The sequence below is a fragment of the Bacillus rossius genome, chromosome 7 (assembly GCF_032445375.1).
Source record: "Bacillus rossius redtenbacheri isolate Brsri chromosome 7, Brsri_v3, whole genome shotgun sequence".
In the NCBI taxonomy this organism is placed as follows: Eukaryota; Metazoa; Arthropoda; class Insecta; order Phasmatodea; family Bacillidae; genus Bacillus; species Bacillus rossius.
Window position 1 is genome coordinate 38,073,520 of NC_086335.1, and position 26,092 is coordinate 38,099,611.

Genomic DNA, 26,092 nt, shown 5'->3' on the forward strand with positions numbered 1-26,092 from the left:
CACCAACTACCGAGAAAAAAAAACATTTTTCAAATTTTTAAAAGAACAGTTGACATTCTAATTTATTGACATACGAAGTTTGCGTAACATTATTACAAAATCTTGAGTCACCATAATATATTTTTATTACGTAATAACATTCCCCACCTCCAATATTTTTTAAAATCTCAATTCAGCTGCAAATATCTGCACCCAATGTGCGAATAAAACAGAGTTTGTAATAATTCCTATTCCTACCAAGAACTTGATAATACATGAAAAAGGAATTATTTTCATCCAAAGCAATTTCAAATGGTTATGTTTATATAATCCATCAGATATTTATTAGTCTTAACAAGTTTACAGCTGCCTATTTCGTTATAAAGTACCAAATTTGTATTATGTAATATATTTAATTCTTATTATGTACAAAAATTACTTTTGTAATTCAATACCTTGACATATGTTAATTACCGTCACAAAGCAGCCATTATTATTTATTATTCAATTATTTTCGTTTATTATTAAATTGAAATTTTTATATGCATAGCACAGATTATCAGAGAACCAATATATAAAGCGATGAGGGACAAAAACACTGTGACCGAGCAGTCCCATGATGAGCTCGTGCGGAACTGGAGGGAGCAAGTTATGCATCTGCTAGCTTAAAATATCGGTGGCGAGCGGTATGAAATACAGGATTCAATTTACGGACTGGCATGTGAATCGGAATTTTAATCGCGTACAACCGGGTTTACCATTGCAGGGACAAGCACAAGAGGATGAATTTCACAAATCTGTAACACTTTTCAATGAAATTTTGACATATAATGTCACTGAAACAACTAGTGCTATAATAGTTGTTTCAATAGCAACTATCGAACGAATTTTGACAGATATAAAGCAAAAAACTAAAACCATTTTGAAATTTTAACACCCTCAGGTAAGAAAACAAAGCAGGCGGGTGGAAAAGGGGAGTTACATTCTCTAAATGAATCGGTCCTAATATTTGAAGTTAAATAAGGCTTTGCAAGAAAATGGCGATTGAACCTTCAGAGAAAAACTTAATAAACTAATTATTGTGAATGCATAGAGAAGAAAAGACTTTGCTCTAAATGGTTCGCTTATTTTCAGCCAACGAAAAATTCTGGAGATAACCTCGATGATATGAATTTTGGAAAGTTTCTTATGTAGGTATGTGAAAAATTACTGGCGAATTTCCCTGAAAAAATATTTTTATCAACAGTCTTCAATTGATTAAATAATACTTATCCCTACATACAGGGCCACAACTAGAGTCTCTGGCACCCGGGGCATGAATGGATTCATGCGCCCCCCCCCCCCCCCTCTTTTTTTGCACATACCACACCAATAAAGTGGGGGGTCCGGGGGCCCTCCCACGCAAAAATGGTGCTATTTAAGCATCTTCCATACCTACATGTAACAGTTTCTGTGCTACTGTACCTTCCATGCATGAACCCACTATGTCCATAAATTAGTCCGTATAATCACTAGACTTGTTCATTAAATATGTTGAGATGTTATATTGTAATTCAGATTAGACATTCCTGGCATCAGGGCCGGTGCAAGGTAAATTGGCGCCCAAGGCGAAAAACCGAAAAACCTTAATGCCGACCCCCCCCCCCCCCCCCCCGCCGGACACCCCAAAAAAAATTTCCCTTGCCTCAAAATACATCACGTAAGCCTAAGATTTTGTCAACAATCAAATGTAAGCAGGCTTGTTTTTTTTTTTTACTTTTTTACTTATTACAAATCATAAATAGGTCACTGTGGACTTTAAATAATTACTTATATCAATATAAACATTCCAAACTGTTACAAAAATCTATTTTCATCTAGTTTCAATAATCGTTAAACATATTATATCAGCTGTTATGTGTCGTGCTGCGCCGCCCCCAGCTACTTGGCGCTCTTGGCCGTTTGTCTAGTTCGCCTATATGGACGCGCCGGCCCTGCCTGGCATGCAAGTTAAAAAACTGTTTACCAGTTACCAGTTGTAGTAGGAAGGAATTACAATGCAAGCGATTTCGGCGCCCCCCACAGCTTTGCGCCCGGGGCGTATGCCCCGCTTGCCCCCCCCCCCCCCCCAGTTACGGCCCTGCCTACACAAAGCATTCAAATCTGGCTAACTAGAAACAATGACCACAGCAAAACATGTTTTATTTTATTTATATAGTAAGCCAAAATAAAATTTAGTTTATTAAAATTCTTCTTGTTCACATCAGCTGATACAAGTCCACTATCAGGCAGTGCAGGAAACATGGTGGACGTTGCTCAGTGTTTAGTGATGTTCTGATTCTGCAGCACCAACTCTCACCTCCTTAGGGAAGGTGGACTGTGGACCATTCTGTTTCTGTGACCAATGAACATGTAACCACATCAGAAGAGACTAAGGTAGCAGGAGTCTGTCAGTTGGGACTAGTTAGTACATGTGTTTGGGGCCTGTGGACACACCCCTACAATGTAACTCATATGCTCTTGGACAGGGAAAGGAAAGAAGAACAAATTAATTAGGTAGAAAATACTACTCACAGTTCAGTGGTGATGTGAATGGTCCTTTTATTCTAGCCTCAGGCATTGAGAAGTGCTGCTACAAAACACTCATAGAACAATACACTGATGAATTTGAAATTTATGTGGTACTTGCTTTTAGCCCGAAAAAATAGAGGACCCAGCATGTGTCAATGTCCAATTTTTTACTAAAACACACCAGATTCGGCCAGTCCCATACAATGCCTGCCCACATGCTGGACAGCACGAGGCGTAACAAGAATGAATGAGGTGGGATAAGGTCCCCCATTCAAAAAACCCACCAAGGTACACGGGGAGATTGGAAAGAAAAGGTTATGTAAATAAGTTAAACTATTTGCATTAAAATCTGTTCCAGACAAAGGATGCTGGAGATTCATGTAACAGTGGCAGTACTCGATGGTGGCCCGAGATGGACTGCATGCAAGAATTCCTAGAATTCACTTTTGCTCTCAGGGAGTGGAAGTGACATCACGAACACAACTAACTTAAAACAAAAGCAGGGATCAGTCTGTTTATTTACACTCTGGAAAAGAAAAAAAATTAACGCCTGTAATTAACTCAGTCCCTCTTGCTAAATTACAGTTTTTGAAACTCATGTAAACAAACACATTACAGGGCGACTGTTGGTCGTGGCAGTGTTGTCTTAGGGCACACTCCGACAGCTGTGACATGCCGCGGACAGTTCAGTGACCCGGGATTAATAAAATGACCAAGGAGTTGTATATCAGTGGCATTTTTATCATCCTGTTTCTATGGTCTGAAGTGCACATATGTGTTAAATGGAAACTAGAGCAAAGTTTCTAGAATCAAGTACGGTGACCGTAACGAAATGTGCAACGGTGATGTCTTAATTCAATATGGCGGAAATTTTATTTTTTATTAATAAAATTTTTATGAATTTTAAATTTTTTTCCGAATTTCTAGCAAAAAATTAAGGATTTCGGCGGCCGTAACGATAATTGCAACGGTTACATCATAATTCAAGATGACGGATGTAACATAAGCAATTTTATTATTTTTTTAATTGTAAATAAGGATTCGTAATTTTTTTATTAATTAATTACATGTTTACCTACTCTCGCCGGGAATATAACCAAGGAACGAAATCGATTAAGAAAATAAACATTTGAGGTAAGCAATTTTTTTAATATATATATTTTTTAATTTTTGGAATTTTTTGGTCAAAAATTAAAGAATTTTAATTTTACGGTCAAGGTCAGGGTCATCCCATATGGCCGCCAGAGGGTTATTGGAGGCTTTGTCGCTGGGGAATTTAAGCCACTTCGGAGAATTCTGGTTCTTTCTGAGACAGTCTTTTGAGAATTTTCTAATTCCGAATGTTTGCATTTTTGAGGAATTAAATATAAAATTTTCCCTCAGAACAAGAATTTTCCACTCAATTTTTTTTTAAAATTTTTTTTACATTATCAAAGATTTTTTGACGAAATGTTTTCCAAAAAAAAAACTGGAAATTTTGAGTAATTTTGGTCAAACTTTGAAGGTCAAGGTCATCCAAGATGGCCGTTGTGACGTCACAATCCAAGATGGTGGACACAATCTTCAATCCTCAGCCTGAAGCTTGGTGCCGGACCGGCCAAGCTATAATACTGCTACGATTTTTTTAAATTACAAGCATCACACTTTCGCTCAGATTAAAAGAAAATGGCGCGTTTATATGAAATTATTAAGAATATAAAAGATTTTTGAGCTAAACATTATTTATGAAAAGAAGCATGATAAATAAATAATTTCTACAGTTTTAGAGTTTCATGTTGTATTGGTTGATGACATCTGCGACCTGCATTTGCGTTTTTTTAACTGCCTTAGTTTTCTTGTGTTTGTTATGTGTTGCTACCTTGAGCTTTTGTGTTACTTGCGAAGTTTATAAACACATTATAATATACGTTTTATTTTCAAATTTATAACTTATTTTCGTAGTGTGTTGCAAACACCTACCCCTACTGTGAGTGGTAGTTATTGCTTTATCTTGGATAGATACGATGAGTTATTTACACCTCTTCTTACTCTTTACATCATAATTCCATTAGTGGTATTTCAATTTATTATTTTAAAACATATCACATTTACATAGTACCTTCTTCACTTGTATGAAAAACGAAGCTAGACAAATGTTTATCGGACACTTGACGTTTGTCCTCCGGTGCTGTTCATACTGTTATAAAGAATAGAGGACGACTGTAAGACCTTCTGGGAAGTTGAAATGTGAAAATGATTGCAAATCATTCTGTGGTATTAGAAATAGTTGAGATGAATGCACAAATTGCTGGGAGAAAAACAGCTGTTCTTTAGCTGTGGGAGCGATAGGGTGAAGTTATTTATACTAACTAGAGAGTTAAGGGAAGTTAAGTACGGTAAAACGGGGTGAAGATGATGACCCCGTTTTAAGTTACTAGTTTGTTATTCAATTAACTACCATATTAATTTTTTAGATGAGTGGCTATGGTTAGTAACGAAGAGGAGGAGGAGATCCCTTTTTAATCTTTCCAGGTAACATTTTGTTACGAACGTGGGAGGCATGTGTCTGGCAGCCCCGCACGGCCACTAACGTCACGGGTTGCATACCTTCGGGGATTACAGCGGCCCCTTCCTCACCACGCACCTGCACCCGTGCGCTCCTTGCGCTTTCATATATCCCTTGGCGGCCTGGGAATTCCGCGTGGAGTGGCGTGAACAAGCACCGCTATTCCGGATGCTTCGAGCGTCGGGTCGGCCCGGGATGACGCGACACGTCGCAACCACTACCAGTCGGTTCCAGAAAGACTGCCCGGGGTATAAAAGCGGTGACGCCGGCCACCGCGGGAGTTCCGAGGGTTCGTGCAGGCGAGTGGAGTGAAGTGCGAGTTCGGTGAGGAGAACGAGAGACCCCCCTCCCCTTGCGAGCGGCGAGACGCGGTGCGACCGAGTGGTGCGAGTCTGTGTGTTTACGTGTGGACAGGTGCGTGGTAAGGGGCGAACCACTGTTGAGCCTAGCTCCATTGAGGAACATGAACTGTGAGCTTGACAGATATCTAGCGATTTGTGAACAGACATTTTTAAGTGATACTGATTTGTGAACATACATTAAGTGTGGCGATTTATTTCGTGATGTAAATATTATTAATGCATAAAACTATATAAATATTAGTTGTGCTATCCTTGCGAACCCGTTTTTACCCACTTGTAACAATTTTTTTTTTTTTTTTTTCAGCTGGAGTGCTGGCTTTTGGGAGAGCGGCCATGTAAGACTTAATGCAACACTGTTTTAATTATTTTCAAACATTGCTCAAGACTGACGAATGTATAAAGAAGTTTTCTTGAAGTCTCAATAAAACATTTGATGCTGTCATTCTGTGTACTTGCGTAATTTTGTCAATATATTATTCAGGCATAATCATGCCAAAACCTCCTACCCCCAACGTTATTTGTCGAAGACATCCCTATTTCCTCCCAATGTTATTTGTCTATGATATTCATATTCCACACCCTCCAATATGTTTGTAGAGTAGTTTCATGATATAACTGCTCTCATTTAGTTCCCAAGCTAATTTTTTTCTTGGTGAAATAAGCTTTGTATAATTTTAATTTTGTAGATATACATATTATATTCTGATTTCCCTTTCCTGGCAGGAATACCACATAATTTAACTAGCTAACTGCATTTGTTTTTCAGTAGATTTAATTTAAATTAAATTGGTGCCAGCTTGTTGTTAAGTAATATGCTTGCGAAACTAATGTCTATGGCATCTCCTTGTATTTATTGCATAGGCTACTTACTTCCTTGGCATACCTAATAGGTTTTTTTTAATCAGTGAAATTGACACCAACTGTTCGTTTTTTTTTCGGTGCTATGCATGTGATATTCTTGTTCCTATATATATCCTGATATAATAATTGATTTCTTAATTGATCCGCGTACCTCCAGTAGCATTTCCATCATCTTTGTTTCCACACATGTACAATGTAAAAAAAAAAAACAGTTACAGTTAGCCAATCACAGCAAAGTTCCTCTTGGAGGGGTCAGGACCTATGGCCAATCGTAGCAAAGAAGCCCTAGTCTACGACTAAACAAAGGGTTCTCGGGGAGGATAAGGGGTGCAGCTAGCCAATCACAGCAAAGGGTACATGGTAAAATTCAACTTTTGCCTGTTTTTCTCACAAGTTGAATTAGAACCATTATGTTCCCCTAGTTTACTGGTTTCTTTAGTTTTAACATAGATTATACTACGAACCATTGAAATAGTTACAGATTTTGTCTTTTAACAATTTTACATTCGCACTTGTTTATGAGTCACTTATTGACCTCACCAAATTTGAATATGACATACTGCGGCAGGTGTCACAATTGGGTGGAAGTAGCTGTTAAGCATGGCTTTAAAAGAGTTCTGCAAATATGTTCCATTTACACTGGTTGTGTAATGAAATTTTCGCCAACAATAACTCGAATCTTACATCTTAATCAATGTAATTAGGACTGCCCTTCTCTAGGGGTTGGGGGGGAGGGGTTTGGTGGAATGGGTTTTGGGGCAAAACAGATAATTCCTCACGAGCCCAACGTTTTTATTTATTTATTTTTTCGTTAAATGTATTTATTTTTAACTTAAATGCTTAAATTCACGTGTGAAAGTTGTATGCAACTATTTAAGTCCAGTAAATGTGATCATAAATTTGTAACTATTTGAAGCCTATTTATTACTTATTTAATATCACGGTTTGCAACTAAATCCCTTCTTTGTATGACAGCCCCTCCAGAAACGTCTACCCGGAGACACCCCTGCTCTTGGATCTAGTTATTTTTAGAAGCAGTGAAGTCCAAAATCACTCCAGATCATTAATAGGAATTTCGTGTTTGGCATTATTTGTCATTTTTTCCCTGCGGACTTTCAGCGACACTGTCCAGGGGTTTCACACCCTGAGAACTTCCTGAGATCATTTGTTGGTAGTAATAAAATCTTAAACACGTCCGTAATTAATAAAAACCATATTAAACAATATATGATTATTGGAACCTTTAGTATAAAATTATAACAGAAATAAAAAAAACATGGTCGGAGATTATGTCGTTATTTTTATTAAATTTATAAATATGTACAAGCTTAACATTTGTTTAAGGTTAAGGGATACAGAATGCTGTAAATAAGTCCTTTAATTATACAATGCAATTTTTTTTGGAACACCATAGTAAAAAATAAATTGCGCTTATTTGGACTCCTGTTCGCAGATGAAGAACAGGCTCTTGTCGCAGTGCTGGGAGCACAGGCCATCGGGCTCCGTGCACAAACCTCCGCACCGCTCACCTTCCTCTGGATTGTCTATGATCCACTTGGAATATCCAGATTCACCAAGAGGGTCGTCTGAAAAATAATTTAAAAAATAATCACGTATACTAACTGATAAAACTTAAACATGTTAGTACAGGTATTTAAAACTCTGATCCGTATGTGTTACCCGTCCACACCAGTGGCGTAGCCGGAAGTGGGGGGGGGGGTTATGGGTTTTAACCTCCCCCCCCCCTTAGCCCCAATTATTTTTTCTTATCTGAAAGCAGGTTAGCTAAAAGCCTGGGTGTCTTACTGCTATCACCGGCCACTGCACTAGAGGGGAAGAGTAAGCGAGCCCTACCGATTCTCCTTCCCTTCCCCTACCCCTGTCGCGAGCAGAAGCTATAAGGTTGTGACGCCGTGACGGGTCCCAAGCTTTCAAATATCTTACACCTACTGTATTTAACCAGCGCGGTAATTATAATCAGGTGTTGACTGGGCTTCCAAAATTTTAAGGATCGCTGTGTGTGTATAGAATTGAGACAACGACTTGGTATCATGTAACTCTTCAAGCTAAAGCTAATTGTTTCCAGGAATAGATCAGTTCTGCCGAAACCCAACCCTTTTTATTCCTTTTTTTTTGTACTGTCGAGCTTCCAGCATGATTTATGATTTTAAGTGAACGTAAACAAGGCACTTGGATTGATAAAAATATCTTTAATTAATTTCTTCATCACTCAAACAATTTTTTTATTAAAAAAGTAATAATATTTTTACCATTACAATATTTAAAGTTAAGTACCGAAAACTGCTAAAATAGCACTATTTTACACATTAAAATCCAAATTTTTTTCCGGGGGTGGACCCCCGGACTCCCCCGTTTTATATGGGGGGGGGGGGAAAATTGCCTCTTACCCCCCCCCCCCCCCCTTTCCCATACACAAATCCTGGCGACGCCACTGGTCCACACCACATATTTTTGTGAGTTGTGAACCAAAGTAATACCTTAAATGTTAGCAGTATTTTGATACTAAACATACTTATCGCAAATAAATAATATTTGGCAACATATAGTGTATTGAGGGAATATATAGACCCATCATCTTATTTTCAAATATCAAGCCACTGTTGTTTGCAGAACAGCTTAGGTATTATATTTTCGAGCTTGAAATGGCTTAGGACTGAGGGCTGAGCCCTCATTGATGTCAGCATTTGTATATTCGCGTAATAAATAAGACAGTTTTAATTTTACTGCCTGAAATAATGATTTATTTTCTTCCAAACTGTGGGTCCAAACTGTAGTCTGTTAGAATTTTATGTATGTATTTATACATATCATTTTAAATAATGCTAACCTAACCTAACCAACATTAAATTTTAGTTATGATAACCTAACCTATCCTCCCGGAAAAATAAGAAATATTATTTATTGCATCGAACGAACCTAACCTAACCTCTTACTTCGGTAAACTTGGGAACTGTTCAGGTTGTGGTTGCGGCTTTCATCCCTGTGAACTGTATGTTATCCAGTAATTTCAATATTTCAGTGCAAGAAAACTGGGGAAGGAATTGACCATGGCCTATAACAAATATCGTGTAGTCTTCTACAACATTTGCCTGTAGTGAAGTATAATCCCAGCATTTAGCTGGTGTGACTAAGGGAAACCACAAAGAAACGAAATCAGAATGGCTGACTGGGACTGCAATGTTAAAGGGTTCCAAAAATAAACTCAAATATACTACAAATTGATTAACTACAAAGACAAAACGTTTACTCGAAGAAAACATGCAATCAGTAAAAAATTATAAGTATATTGGTCAAACTTCAAGATATGCCTTATCTTATCTTATATTCCTAGGTTAATGGTGTGGATGATGTCAGTTTAAAAAGTACACGTCCTCTACGTTCTGAAGTTATGTGCTTTTCTCATTAACTTTCTTTGATATTTTATTGTTTCAAAATATTTGAAAGCTTGTTTGGTCAAGATGCTGTATTTTGGCCTCTTCTTTAACGACAGGTAGGTTACTCGATAGGTAGTAATTTAACATTTTTTTTTTCCTTACCTCTTGTAAATATTATGTAAGTCACTCAGTTTGGAGAACTATAAAACAATCCAAAACGAAGGCAATGTTTTCAACTCAACTCATGATAACGCTAAGTATAGAAATATGTTTTGACGAAATAACTGCTTTAGTTTTCGTGTACAATATTCCAAACAAAAATTCCTCCAAAAATATATAATTAATAACTACTTAGTTTGGACCACTAGAAACTACTAGAAAAGCATACAATTAATTATTATTATAATAGGTAATAAATTCCTTTACAGCTTTTTTACCGTATGTACATGTGTGTCAGAATTTTACCGACAGACATCTGCTGCAGTTTAATTACGGAAATATTAGTTGATAATATCAATACAATCTATAGTTTAAAGAAAGTGCCTGAAATGGGTTTATAACAAATATTAAGGAAGGTATTTAACATGGAACACAAACCACCTGGATAAGTTTTAACCGAATATAAAGTTCCACAACAACCGAAAGACTTGCCGCTGTCGTAAAATGATTTCTATGAAATGACTGGGGACAACAATACCACACGAAAATTTATGGAAAACAAGTGTTTCTACCGCAATTATTATGAAATTATTTAAATGACAACGACAAGTTTTTGGGTGGTTGTAGTGTAAAACTTGGTCAAATACAACAACTTATAAGGTTTCATGTTAATTAGTACATTTTATTCACAACAACAAAATTATTCTGATCAAACTTCAAAGGCGTATGAACTTAAGACATTGTCTGTTTGTGGGTCTGTTTGTGCCTGACGACGGAAACGGATGCCAGTTCCCGAAAAGTCGGAACTGTTTTGTCATAAGAAGCCTACTGTGTTCGTCAGTACTGTCCATAATACCTGTTTATTTTCATTATTGTGTCCATAAGTTTGCTGTGTTGTCCACATTTGTTGTCTGTCTGCATTTACATTCTTGTTGGAACAACTTCGCCGTTGTTAGCCCACTGTGATCGTATGTGTTGTTATTTTTTCATGACTAAATTCCATCCATGGAATTGATGTGCTGTCAGATTTTTAAAGGTTGTCTGTCTGTGTTCGTATGTGCTGTCATCGTTGTGTTGTCCATAATACGAGGCGTTTCCGGAAAGTAAGTACCGTTGAACACTAAAAAAAATAAATAAACCCGTGAAAAAAGGTTTTACTGAAAGTTTTAGTTGACTACATATCTACATCACATTTTAACATAGTCGTAATTCTGTTTTAAGCACTATTCGCAGCGCTCTGCCAGCACCATGGACTTCGAATACGCAATGCGTGTAGCCTAAGTACAGGCGCTCAGTAAACATCTCCAAAAAAAGTTTAAGCAATCTCCGTACTCGAGTCAAAAAATGATGGCTACCTTGTTTTTTTTTTGAAAAGGGGGGGGGGAGGGGGTGAAAATGGCTTCATTTTTATTTATTTAAATGAAACAACAATCACAACAAAATGTACAAAATTACGATTTTCAACTGGTTTAATTTCCAGTCGGCGAACTTCTATGCAGAGGGGAATAAATAAACTGATAGGGCGTTGCGAAAAGTGCTTTGAACTGAATGGTGACTATGTTAAAATGTGATGTAGATATGTAGTCAACTAAAACTTTCAGTAAAACATTTTTTTTTCGTGAGTTTATTTTTTTAATTACCAAACAGTACTTATTTTCTGGACATGCCTCATTATCACTATTACCACCATCACCACAGCCCCAATAATCACCATCATAATTACCAAAAAAATAGTCAAAATCATCATCACAACTATTATCACCATCATTACCATCAACATAATCATTGTCACCATCATCACCATTACCACAAGCATCATCAACATAATCAGCACCATGATCTTCATCATCACCACAATCATTACCATTACCAGCATCATCATCAACATAACTATCATCATCATCATCATCATCATCATCATATTGATAAAAAGGTATATTGCGTGGAGGCCACTTCGGCGCGCTTACCGAAGATGGTGAGCCACTCGTCGTGGACGAACAGCGAGTGGAACCCGATGTGCACCTCCTGCCCGCTCGAGGTGATGTTCCTACCGAAGTGCTGGATGATGGCCTCGTACTCCTTGGCCGAGTCGAGCACCAGCAGGTGGGCCGCCTCGTCGTTGCACAGGCTCCTCGCCTTCCTCCACGTCACGTTCCTCTCCACGAGATTGTACCGGCCGACGCCGCTGATGTCCACGTAGCCGTCGCCGGCGACCAGGCAGACCGCCGCCGCCAGGGGCACCAACACCAACAGCACGCCCATTCCTGCTGCGTGCGAGCTTTGATATATATACTGTATAGAAGTCGCGAGTGGATAGGATTTACTCTACGTTTTTCAGAAGCGTATGATGAGCAGCTTGGGAACTTCACCGCTGCAGTGCGCTGCCGTAACGCCCTGTATCGTCTTAGGTTGTTATTTGCACGTTAGAGCGCAGCACTGTCGCCCGCTGTCATTCCCCGCACCCCCCACCCATCATTCACTGCAGCTCAAGGTCGTTCAACGGGAGGGGGAAGGGGTGTTTGAAGAGTTCGACACTTGTCCGCTAGGGACCACCACAAGTCGATGCCCCTAGAGATGGTGGCGATTGCGGCGGTGAATTAACCAACTACCTCAAAACCGTATTAGAAATTTTAACCTGGGCTGGCGACTTCTATACAGTATATATATTCAAAGCTAGCGGAAAAGTGTCGAACTCTTCAAACACCTCTTCCCCACCCTCCCTCAAACACGCGTTGTCCTCCACCCACCCTCTACCCCACCTCTCATCCCTACAGTTTTGTGACGCACACTCCCGTTGAACGACCTTGAGATGGAGTGAATGTTTGATGGGGGGTGCGGGGGAATGACGGCGGGCAACAGTGCTGCGCTCTAACGTGCAAATGACAACCTAAGACGATACAGGGCGTTACAGCAGCGCACTGCAGCGGTGAAGTTCCCAAGCTGCTCATCATACGCTCCTGAAAAACGTAGAGTAAATCCTATCCACTCGCGACTTCTATACAGTATATATATTCAAAGGTGCGAGGGTGGCAGTTACTGCATGGCCACTGCTTGCTGCTTGTGCCAAGCTGATGGGCGGCGCCATGTTTGCGGGACACGTCTGGTAATTGCATTGTGGAAACAGTTCTAAGGGCTCTGCCGACCTGGGCGGAAATACGGCGTGCAGAACTTCAAAAAAAAAAACAACGAATTGAAAAAAAAAAATCTGCTCAATATATCCAAGATGTGTCTTTTTTACGAAAAGCATATAAGGATGCACCAAGGGCGTATTAGTAGTTTTGATTTTTCCATATTTGGTTTTTTAAACTGTATTGCTAGGATAGTGAAAATGGCTAAAACGCGTGTCCCTGCGCTTAGAGGCGATACCGTGCTGTGAGCATCGGCGAGAGTCGCACCTATCATCCCGCCTCACCAACGCGAATACAGACCTGACTATAGGCGGGCCCCGTAAAAGGAACTTATTTTATAAAAGTGACCGGGTTTAACGAAGGGGGATTATAATTTATACTCATCATCCATCATCACCATTTCCGAAGTGTTTTGGGGGTGGCGATATGGCGACGGCGAGGTAGGAAGTGAGGACACGTCACCAGACGTGGTGGTGCGACCGAGGGCGGACTCGCGCGACGCAGCGCTATCAGAGGCGCGGCAGGCTTTAAAATAAATAAACCAAGTTCGAGTGGTAGCCCTATACTCCACGGGCCTATGGACCAAAAGCTGTTACAGGAGCATAATATTTTGAGGAGGGTCCCGTGGGGGGTATGCAATACTTCCCAGGCTCTCCCCCCAGAAATTTTGAAAATTAAACTCTTTCAAACAGAGTTATTTAAGCTAACCAAGGACTAAAATTTCAACAATGTTTTTTTCTCATTTCTCTCGAGAAATTTTTGTAGTCTTTCGTGATAAATTATTCTCGGGTTGGCTTTATAAATTCTTAGGACCAAATTCCTGCAATACAATCTAAGAAAGATTTTCTTACACGAAAAAAAAAAAAAAAAAATTGAGAAGAAAAATTGACCAGCACTTTAAATTGCACTCTAGAAAAATTTAAATCTTCCTTTTCCCATTAACGTCCATATTTCTAACAACGACACTGAAATATAATGCCGCCGGTGCGGGGCCCGAACAGTAGCGCCCTGGAGGCGCTCTACCGACTTCTGTACAACCCATAGCTTGTGCTGTTCATCTACATGCGCCTCGCACCAAGTTCCTTTTCAAAGATGCAAAGTATCCAGTCAATGATGTTTCAAGTCCCTCTGAATAGGTCAGAATTGCCGTGGTTCTATGTCTTTAAAGAAATACGATGTTTGGATGGATTCGTTTGCTCACGAGTAGTCAGCCTTTTGTGAATTAATTGAGATAGAGGTTTAGAACGTAGCTATCGAGTCTCTAAATTGTTATTATTAAAATGTGTTGAATCTATTTCAGTTAGTGTGGTATATTGATAACACCCAGAGTTCCGTTCACCACTATTCCTTCATGTTTCCCAGACCCTGCAATGTTCCCTCCTCTGGTATTCTCATGTTCCTCAAATGTTTTACTTCGTCCGTGCGTTTCCCCAATATCTCAACAATACAGAGTGAGTCAGAATTCAACTGACAAATTTTGGTTGCAGATTAATCACTAAAAAAATAATTTTAAAACACACAATGACTTTTAATCTAAAGTGATTCCCAACGATGGTATTCGCCTTTGAAGTTGAAGGTGAACAGCATTTTTCACTGCTAATGATACGAAACATGATGCTAATGATACTTAAGAATCAAACAGCGTCAGGATAATTTTTAATGAATCACATTCCTATATCCACAGCTAAAACTTGTCTCTGTTGTAATTTTGTTTAATAATAATTGGTGGTAACAATACGCCAGAAAATTATATATTGAAATATAAGTACTACCCCAATTATGTCAATGAAATAATTTTTCGGTAGTTGTAATTTTATTTTTAATATTATATAGACATTTGTGTTCCATCTTAAATACGTTCTATACTATCTGCAGTAAAACAGTTGTTAGGCTCACACTTAAAAGTGTACACCAGCCTTGGGTAGCACTTAAAACCACAAGTCGTATGCATGTTTCCAAATTATATTTTTGTGATGAATCTGTAGTCGGTGTTTATCGGTAGAATTCTGAATATTTATGTATAGCTAATACGATTGTCATTAGCTAAGGTATCGGATAGTTAAAATAATGAGACGTGTCACACTGATGAAAATCAGGGATTTAGAGTGTGCAGGAAATCAGGCCAAGACGACCAAATATTTTCCGCCATTTTTTCACGTGGTTTAAATAACTCATATAGTTGTCTTGTGTAAGAAATAATAAATTATACACAGGTCAGATACAGTTTTAAAATAAATATAGTTTAAAAAACTAAAGAAACATGCTTTTAAAGATTATCAAACTAAAAAGTAAAAAATAATATTAAAATTAAATTTATGACAATAGTATATAAGCAATACTAGTATAAATGAGAAAAAAGCTTGAGGCGCTTTGTGCCATATTTTTTGAATATTAAGCGCCCCATGCTTTTTTCTCATTTATACTAGTATTGCTTATATACTATTGTCATAAATTTAATTTTAAAATTATTTTTTACTTTTTAGTTTGATAATCTTTAAAAGCATGTTTCTTTAGTTTTTTAAACTATATTTATTTTTAACTTTTTAGTTTGATATTCTTTAAAAGCATGTTTTTTAGTTTTTTAAACTATATTTATTTTTAACTTTTTAGTTTGATATTCTTTAAAAGCATTTTTTTTTAGTTTTTTAAACTATATTTATGTATAATTATCATAGGGAAATGAGTTACCGACACTACCTATTACCATCTGAGATAACTATTTGTAGTTGCAACGTCACAAAGAAATGGTAAAGTCTCTACGAATCATTTGCAGTTAGATGTATGGATATAATATTAGAATTTACCGGGGGAAAAAAAAAAACATTTTTTTTTTCGGCGTGGCCGGGAGTAGAACCCACGATCGCTGAATCCGAAAGCTGCCGTCACAGAAGTCGCGCGCCTTAGACCGCTCGGCTAACGAACGTAATGAAATAGGTGGGACATTTTACAGTGATCAGTCAGTCACTCTTAGTCGAAAGAGTTACAGACGGACAGAGTTACGGACAGACAGACAAACATACAGGTGAAGCTAATATAAAGCATGTAAAAAGGGTAAATTTTATACTTTCAAACGAATAACAGTCCTTACCTTATACGCTCGTTAATTCGCAAGAACAAACTTGGAAGTATTGAAAACTGTGTGAAGAGTGTTTTATTTATAAGAATTATCGGACACCGCTTGGAGGGCCTGCAGCTTATCAATCCTCTTAGTAATGAGAAGATATCACGCTATCAGTCCAGATTTAAATTGTAGATATTTTTCAACTTTTTACCCCAACGGCAGAAAACCCAGATTTTTTTTCTCCTAATCATAAGTAGGTGATCTGTAGATATCGGCAACCTTGCTGAGCCTCTATGACGAGCATGGCTGACACTTCCAACAAACATGAATCACATGAACGCTACGAAATATTCATTTATGTAACCTGCCAATACACAACGACGGGGAAGCAATTGTTTTCTGACAGGGAGAATTATGACATCCCAAATAACGAAAATGTAAGGAGCAAAAATGATAGTTCATCAGATTGCTGTAAGGTATAAGGTTTACTGGGCACGGTTGTAATAATTTTGCTTCTATTGTCCGTAGTATCGGCATAATTGACCGTGCTCTAAAGGAAATACTTAAACGTAAGTGTCTATCTTCAAATGGGTAGTTCTATTTGAATTCCAGGTACAATAGTTGTAGGAAAGGAGCAATTAAAAAAGAGTCTGCCTCTTTTGCAAACCGACTTCATACCAGGCTGAAAGAATACATTTTCAATAGCTTATAAGAAGTTTCACTACTCATAAACCACAGGTTTACACTTTTTAAATGATTTTATACCCAATAAAAAATAAACTTTAAGTAATGAATTAATATACATTTAAGTTTTCTCCTAAAGTGAAATTTAAAAAAGGAATAAAATAACATAAAATAAAACACATTTTGTGGCAAAAAGAAGTTCTCAACATACAATTAGAACACCTTTACTAAAAAAATTAAGAAATATCAAATCTATATACATACATAACAAAGTCGGGTTAGTGACACCATTTATAACTCAAGAATGGCTGGACCGATTTTAATGATCTCTAATTTGTTGGATTCGTCTCCACCCCGAATAGCAGAATAACTATTAAAATATTGATAAAATTCACAAATTTTTTTTTTTAAATAAATTAGGTTTGAAACTCAGTCATGTAACGCAATTGAGAGCTCATGTCACGCAGGTTGGCCATTGACATACAAAGTTACAGACGTACAAACTGTAAGTGTTATTTCTCTGTGTCTGCCAAGCAATAGCCGCGAAGCTATTCTAACGAATAGAGAAGAGAGAGTAAGAAAAACTAAAGCTCTAAACCGTTTGTCGTAGCCATGTTTGGGACAATTGTTTTTACCCATTTTGTGATTTATTTTTACTTTTATCATTAAAATTTATTATAATTTAACACCCAATCACATTTACACTACAGCACTTCCGCAGAAAAAAATAATAAAAAAGTTTGACAACACCTGGGATAAATGCACAATGGTAAACAAACTCGCATTGGAAGTACTTGATCGACCATTGAAAGATCTGCGCAATGACTCGAGATGTTTTGGAGGTGCAATTATTTTACTATCTGGCGATTTCCGCCAAACACTGCTAGTCATTCCAAGATCGGCTGCTGCCGATGAAAAAACGCTTGAGTCAAATCATAAAATCTGTGGCGCTATGTGAAGAAACTTCAGCTGGCAGCAACATGAGAGTTGCATTGTTGAACGATCCATCTGATGATTTCTCTAAGCAATTGCTGACTATCGGTAATGGCCGTATTCCTGTCGACGAATCGAGTGGATTGATTTCATTTCCTCCGAATTTTTGCATTTTCGTCTCATCGAAAGACGAACTCATCAACAATGTGTTCCCGAACATCATTACTAACCACAAAAATAAATGGTTGAGTGAGCGAGCAATTTTGGCGGCTAAGAACAAATATGTGGATGACTTACTTCGTAATTCAGAATCAAATCGTTGGTACTCTGCATTCATTCAAATATATTTACTGTGTAACAAACGAAGACGAAGCCACCAACTATCCTACTGAATTTTTAAACTCCTTGAATGTGCCTGGCTTACCACCGCACAATTTACAACTGAAGGCTGAGTCGGTAGTCATCATGTTTCGAAATCCAAACCAACCAAAACTATGCAATGGAACGCGTTTGGTGATAAAAAAAACTGATGATCAGTGTGATTCACGCGATGATACTTAAAGGAAAATTCAAAGGTGTGGAAGTACTCATTCCGAGGATTCCGATGATTCCGATGATCCCAACCGATGTGCCCTTTGAGTTAAAACGAATTCAATTTTTGATTCGTCTTGCATTCGCCATGACGATTAAAAAATCACAAGTCCAATCCTTAAGTGTTTGTGGTCTGAATCTAGAAAATGCATGTTTTTCTCTTGGTCAATTGTACGTTGCATGTTCACGTGACGGCAAACAATCTGCTGTATTTGTTCTTGCGCCTGATAACAAAACGAAAAATGTCGTATATCACAAGGTGCTTCACTGAAGAGAATCAACCCGAGTGCAACCCATGCAGCAAAATACATAGCTTCAATAAAGCAAATATCTTGCCAACACGGCATTTAAATACTTGATTTTTGTACTTTTATTTAAATTTTAGTATTCATTTAATTACGTTAATAAAAATCAAAATTATGTTTAGCTAAAATTTAACACGAGATTCATTGACTGTTAGGCGGTACGAATTCAGCCGGTTCAGCTAATTATTTATTAATAAAATAAAGAGCATTTTTGCGGCTTAAACAAAACAAATAATGAATTAATCAAACAAAATCACTTAAAATTAAAAACTGTTTGACCGGGTTACAAGACGAATCAATCTGGCCCACAATTATTGCTTCTTTACTTACTCTGTCGGGGATAGCGTCGTTCGCTCACGCCACGGCCTGGAATTTCCAAGGCCGCTCAGCGATAGATAACGGCGCCGATGCTGGGCGATGCTCGGGGGAGCCGTGTGAAAAGAGGGGGAGGGGTTTAGCGACGACCCTTGTAATCCGGCCAGGCGCGCGTGGCATGCCTTACGTCAATGGACGGCACGTGACGGCACGTGACGCCAGTTGCCGTGCAGGGCCGCCAGCCAGCTCCGAACCTGGCATCGCGGTCTGGTTTCTCGCGTTCGTAACAATACATTTATTAAAATTTACCTAATGTTATTCGTGTTACAAAACAATACGTGTGTATAATTTCAGTGTATACACTGATATTTTTATAAGAAAAATCCTCGGAGTTTCAGTTACCAATGCTATCACTTGTACAACTAACTGCAAGGCAGAACTTTGTAAAATTGCAAATGGTACAAAGCTCTGTCTTGCCATTGTAAAAGTACAACAATTTTTTGAGTGATAAGTTTTGAATAGGTCTTAAAATTAAACACGCTAGTAAACATTTAATTTATGTAATATGATATTTTTTTTTGTTATGAATGTAATTTAAAATCTAAACCTGGATGGCTTGGACTGGGAATTGAATCCGTGTTGTCCCGAGTGCGGCTGCGTCACGTTCCTCGAAGAACAAAGAACATGGATGCAGTGGCGCATCCAGAATTGGAAGTAGGGGGACCCTCGAGGGGCACGGGATAATTCGATGTTTACTGAGGAGGGGAAAGCTAGGAAAAAATATTAGTTTCTGACAAAAAGGTTCCCCCATCCACCTGCCACCTCCCAACCTCGAAATTTCTCACGAGCTTCTGTATCTACCGTTGCACCAGCTACCACGAACTCGATTGGAAGATGACCTAAGTGTTGCGTTTCACGGCCGCCATGTTAGCGAAGATACGCACCCACGAGCGCTGGTTTTCCCGGAGGCATATCGACAGTGAGAGATATGCTCTGTTATCGTTCGGAATGCTCACGAATTGAATGGGAAGAAAAATACGAGAGTTCACGGCACTTCGATGAAGCCAAGTAGCTACTGGTTACTTCCCACCAATTCACCCGGGATGACCGTTCATTAGCACGATATACTCGGTGCCATGTTTACGTGTCTCAAATTGGGTCGTTACCACAACGCCGAAATACCACAACGCCGAACGTACAATAACGCCGAATACCATAACGCCGAATTCCAAATTGACCACAACGCCGACGACCCGAGAACTGCTGTGTACCACAACGCCGAATGACCACAACACCGAATGACCACAACGCCGAAAAATGTTGCTGCGGGAGTGCCACATGAACAAACTGAAAACAACTAAATGAATTTATGTGTGTTTCTTAAAAGTACCTTAACGCCGAAACACCACAACGCCGAATGCCATAACGCCGAATTCAAAGTTGACCATAACGCCGAAATCCAAATTGACCATAACGCCGAATCCATACTTGACCACAACGCCAAATCCGTATTTGACCACAGCGCCGAATCCCAAGCGTGTTGCCTACCAGCCAGGAACCTAAACGCACTATTTGGAAATTTATTTTCTTTATAACGAAAGCAGCAAAGTTTATAATCTTATCTGTAGTTGTAAAGTGGCACAACTAATTAAAATAAATTATAATTGTCAGTTATTATATGAATTGTTAGCGATGATTAGTAGCCCCGGATACTTGGTGAACGCAATAGTGATTTATACAATCATTCCTCTCAAGCTGTCTCCTCAGTTACTGCTTCGTTATCATTTCATGATAGCATTTAAACTCACTTCCATGTATCATTATTAGCCCTCATGCCTAAGTTTCATTGTGCACTGTGGATGTACATATATAACTGAAGTAGCTATTCAAACGCTTGGAAAACATTTAAGTCTTGCAAGATGACTACATAACATAATTATGCATTGTATTAAGGTGTTTTGGACGCAATAATAGTTGTAGTTTTATATTTGTACCAAACAATGTCCAACTTTTAAACATTGATTCCGGTTTTCAATGGTTTCCCGAAAGGCTAATGCTGAAATGGCGCGGTTGAGATATTCGGGAGGTTTTAGGGTCTTGAAAATAACATTTCATAAAAACCTTACATATCGCAGGGGTTTGTGAATTTTTTCATGTTAAGAATAAATCTTGTTCTAGCCGCAAATGCGTACTACTTAACTGCGATATAAATGTGTTTAACAAAAAAATAAGCATAGTACACTTAATATTTTTTTCTTGCACCATTCGTATTTATATTACAGATTTTATGAAAGTATAATTAGCGAACATATTTTGCTGTTTTTCTTCATTCCTAGGGGCTTCATCTTGAGCCTTGCATAGATAGAAATTAGTGTGATGCAATAAATAATAAATTAAATATTATTTACTTGGCTACTGTAAATTGTATGCACCTAATTATAAATTTATATTATTAAAGCGTAGCGACGAATTTGTAAAATACCATGTATGTAAACTGATAGAGCTAGAGATAGGTCCCATTCGTACGTTTACTGCGTTCAAGAAAGGTAATTGGTTTGTGCAGGAGCCCAAGAACAAACTATTCTCTATACCGCGAGGGTAAACGTTGCTTCCGAAGAGCCCGCTAGAATGCGTCGGGTGCTCTGCTAGGAGGTGCTTGGCGCGGCCAGGGTGCTAAGGCCCGGTGCACACGTGCGGACATTGTCCGCGCGGTGCCGCTGCGGCGCCGCAACGTTGCCGCAGAAACACATTCACACAGTACGGACAAATACCGCACAGACTGAACGATGCCGACTAACGAGATAGATGTGTACAAACGTAAACGGGTATTCTTTGTGTACCTAGTATACAAATGTTTATTGGATACAACTAGGAAACATTGGGTGCATCCGTTCACCGACTCAAGACTCCTGAGGGGCAGATTTGCAACAAGATTTTTTCCTTGTCATCTTTTTCGTCAAACGATTCGCAAAATTTACGGCACGTGTTGATCCACGCACTTCTTTTTTTTTTATTACGGTCATGGTATACTTCAACGGCTACGTTCCATATCTCTGGATAACTTTTAACTTCTGCGATGAAGAGTTCAACATCTAATATGTCTTCAAATTCACGTGATGCTGCGCAGCGGCACCGCGCGGACAATGTCCGCACGTGTGCACCGGGCCTCAGGAAGGCGCGCTGTTGTCACGTACTCGTCTGTTCTTTTCCAAGTGAACGAAGATCGCCGAAAAGTCCAGAACACAAAACGTGACAACTTCGTAGTCGTCAGTGTGAATATTTATGTAAACTAAATATATGTATGTTCAGTTCGAAAGCGTAGGTCAGATATTCTATTGGGTTTGCCATAAATTTACGTTTCCGTGATGCAGTAGGTACTGTGCGTATAGTGAAACATCGTTACGTTTTTCTAGTAAGGCCTGTTCTACAATGCAACGGTAACGGAACAGACGGGACCAAAAACGAAAACGGATCGTTGTTCCGTTCCGTCCGTATTTTTTCTTTCTAAAATTTCACAGACCCGTAAGAAAAACAGCCGGTAAATAGCAAGCGTGACGTCACATAAAACTAAGAGTATAAAATTAATTACTTTTTAAATCTTTGCATATATACGGTAGTATGTCTGGATATATAGTAAATAGCCATTTGGAAAGGAATTCCGAAATAATGGAAGGCAGAAATCTCCTCGTCTTACGTTTAAACATTTCATTTTAAAGTTTTTCTCCATCTTGTCATATATATAGTAAATATTTTACCATGAAAATCAGCAGTTCGTTAAAATTCATCACGACGAAAAACACGCGAACAATTCAAACACAATACTTGTTTCCATTTTGTTTCTGTAAAATAAAAAATAAAAATTTAACAAATTAAATCAAAACAAATATCTGTTAGTTGTAGGTATGAAAACACAAACGACTGAGCTACGGAGGCCGGCTATGCTGTCCATCCTGGCTAGTCAAGGTCACTGTGCGGAATGAGCGTTTTTTTAGTAGGAGTGTGGGGGTGGTGGTGGAGGGTTAAACCAAATATTTTAGAATGACAATATAGGAAACTCGAGCCTTTTAACACGGTGAAAGCTGGCGACACCCGACAGCAATGACCCCGGTGGCTTTGCCTAAAGGAACGCCCGCGAAATTAAAATTACCATGTATTACAATGGGAGATACCAGCACAGATTTACTCTCGTCTCTTGAAATCTTGTTGTCATCGTGAAATAAATTTACGGTTAATATTTTTTACTGAAACAGAGTATTCATATTTCAAAACAGTTACCCAATTTACAGAGCTATATTGATTTTTAAGACAATTAAATATAGTGTTACTGTAAACATAACATACAACGAAATGATGCAAATCAGACAGTTTTTAATAATGAAACATACTTAACTCTAAACCTGAAAGTTTGTAAATCACTTATTTTATAAATATTCCGTGAAAGTTTAAAAAAAATTCCTCGAGGAACTGCTTAAAGTGAAAAATAAAAAACTTAAAAATTGAATATGACTTGACCCGAACCAAAATTAAGTATTTTTAATGTTGCTAATTGAAGTCAACCAAACACTTATAAAATTGAGATTGATTTAATTTATTTAACATAACCAAACACTTAAAACTAATTTATATTATTTTCATGTTGAAAATCAAACATAAAACTTTTGAAATCAATAATTTTGGTAAACTGCTTGATATACTACAGTGACAACTAAGTCATTCAGCATAATGAGTGGAGCGCAAAAATACAAATTTGAGGATATTTAAATTATTTTTAGGTAATGCTCTGGTTTAAAAATATACAATAAAAATTTAAAAACAAAATTATATTAAAAATAGGTTAAAAAATATTTTAAAACATTGAACGTTGAAATATGTATCATTGTTTCCAATAAGGCACTATCATTTTTAAACAGTGGAAAAGGAATATTTGATGTAAACCATACACAAGTAAACATGGCAATAGCAAATGTTGTAGTTCCTATTAAGATATTTGGCTATAGTTTCAGCCGTCGGAAAACTAAAAAACGACTTCTAACAGCTAGATACATCGTAATTATTGCAACCAAACTTTGCACAAACTTTTCCAGTCATTATAAATAACTTAAACAGGATAAAACAAGGAAAAAACTTCCATTAAAAATTAGCAAAATAACATTGTCTCAAATGCGCTTACAACGTATGTCCAGGCTAGGCCGCCAGAATGTGCTGCTGAATGTGTCGCCCGTTTTTTTGACGACTTACCTATATTGTCCTTCTAAAATATTTGGTTGAACCATCCTCACACTACCATAAACCTGTTTAGGGACTTAATTGGGGGGGGGGGGGGTGGTACGTATCCCACATTGTAAACAAACAACGTCTACCATAAACTACTAAGTACTATAACTATTATTATAAACGTTCATTTAGTAGTGTGTCAACGATGTGAGGGATATAATAGACTATAGATGATGATAATACACACAGATTTACGCAATTACTGAATGCTGGTTGTGATCTGCCATACCACTGGCGCTAAAATACTAAATTCTTCCACGCTTGATAACATAAAAAAATTGATTTTCATATTTGAATTATTTTCACCTTGTAAAAACCGCTCTTAAAGTGACAATAGATGGTTAATACCACTATGCAAGACTAATTTATATTCAAAGTCATCCACCAATGCCGCGTCATAAGCTTGGAGCAGTTTACCGACATCAGATTAGTCATCCCATGGCTGAGGGGATGACACTGACATTCCGCAAAATATTTATTCAGATCTGTATAATTGTGGGTGTGATTGTACATGAACGTAATAGAATTGTAATTTTTTATATTAGTACTTAGTCTGCCACTTAGGAGTGTTTTTGTGTATTTGTAACATTTATGTAATTGTATCGTGTGAGCATTGATTTTTAAATAACATATCAATAAAAAGAAAGTTCATTTTAAATGTGTCCAGTGTAAGGAACGTTAGCATGCCCTCTGCGCTTTTAAAGACGTTCATAAATGAGAATGAATCACTGTAAAATCAGGTGTAGGAGTAGCGATATATATACACAAAAGCATAAAAGTGACTGCCTTAGACTTTCTCATGCCAGGTAGGCATGAATACTTATCAGCAGAAGTACGCCATAAGCACAGGCATATTGCCGTTAGGGTCCTGTACAAGCCAAAAAAAAAAAAAATATATGTATGTATATATGTACATATTTATATATATTCCATATAATAATTAAACTGAAGACTATTCATGGTAAATTTAACACTTCTGAGCACCTGGTTACTTTTTTCTCTCGATCAATTTGTATCCTTTCACTACTTATTAATGCTTTATATTTCTATTTTTCTATTCAAGATAGTCTATTTTTTTTTCAACCCAACAAAAATTATATGTCCGAAACCTCCACGAAATATAATATTGGTTGTTATTCAAATAGTAGTGATTTTCAAAGTGTCCACTTTATCGTTAACGGCCTACCTTGAAAATGAACTATGCAACATGTTAGAAAAATATGAAGATATAATCTTATTAGATGATTTCAACATAAATATGTTAAAAATTTCCGCGGTGAAACAGTTGTACGCAGGAATCCTAAATATTGCGCAACGATTTAAGGTGGCCGCCTGATAGCGGGTATGTTTTTAATGTTCGAGGAGTGGGAAGGGCGGGAGAGCTAAGAGCGATACAGTCACGCGCATCAAGGTCCTTACGCCTAGAATCCGCCAGGCGGTCTTCTGACATGCTGCAACATTGTCGAAGACTCCCCTCTAAGACAATTTCAGTGGGGATACTATCATTTTATGGCGAAGTATTAAATATGAAGGTTTTTTGTACGTTCCTAAACCATTTTCAAGTCAGTGAAACGTTATTTTCAAACCTAAAATTGACGGTGAAAATAACAATTTTAGCCATTTTCAGCTTCCAAAAGAGGTTATTTATATAGAGGATTGTATAAGCTGGCAATGGTCTAGGAACACGTGTAACATACGTTAAGTGGTATTCGTAGCAAGTGCCGAGCACACACGCGGTACACTTGTGTGATACGTGAACTGCTGAAGCTCTGCACAGTATTTATAGCGGCCGGTCCAAACGACCACCTTAAATAACTTCACGTAACTGGATATAATAACACAAAGATATCACATGAATACCAGAATAACCTCGTATTTTACAAAAAATTTCGAAAACTCAGCTATTATAAAAAAAAATTATTTCGTTATGGGTATATTTCAGCATATTGC

The 26,092-nt window shown here is 37.8% G+C and overlaps 1 protein-coding gene across 2 annotated transcripts; it reads right to left on the reverse strand.

Annotated features, from left to right (window-relative positions):
- Window positions 1-7,577: 7,577 nt before the first annotated feature.
- LOC134533837 (uncharacterized) lies at window positions 7,578-16,163 on the reverse strand. 2 transcript variants are annotated; one of them, XM_063371530.1, is made up of 3 exons: window positions 16,068-16,163; window positions 11,819-12,115; window positions 7,578-7,883 (listed from the first exon to the last, which is right to left on the reverse strand). In XM_063371530.1, exons 2-3 carry the CDS (start codon window positions 12,111-12,113, stop codon window positions 7,729-7,731), a joined length of 450 nt encoding a protein of 149 aa, XP_063227600.1. In that variant the 5' UTR covers window positions 12,114-12,115; window positions 16,068-16,163; the 3' UTR covers window positions 7,578-7,728. The 2 variants fall into 2 exon arrangements, with proteins under 2 accessions (XP_063227600.1, XP_063227599.1); XM_063371529.1 differs by having other exon boundaries at window positions 11,819-12,118; window positions 16,068-16,157.
- Between the last annotated feature and the right edge of the window lie 9,929 nt (window positions 16,164-26,092).

What these genes read in the sequence shown, in the direction of transcription:
- LOC134533837 (XM_063371530.1), bottom strand. Translation starts at nt 12,113, where the DNA reads ATGGGCGTGCTGTTGGTGTTGGTGCCCCTGGCGGCGGCGGTCTGCCTG. An exon ending in CGAGTGGCTCACCATCTTCG is followed by an intron (nt 7,884 to 11,818) that starts GTAAGCGCGCCG and finishes ATTATTTTTCAG; the next exon opens with ACGACCCTCTTGGTGAATCT.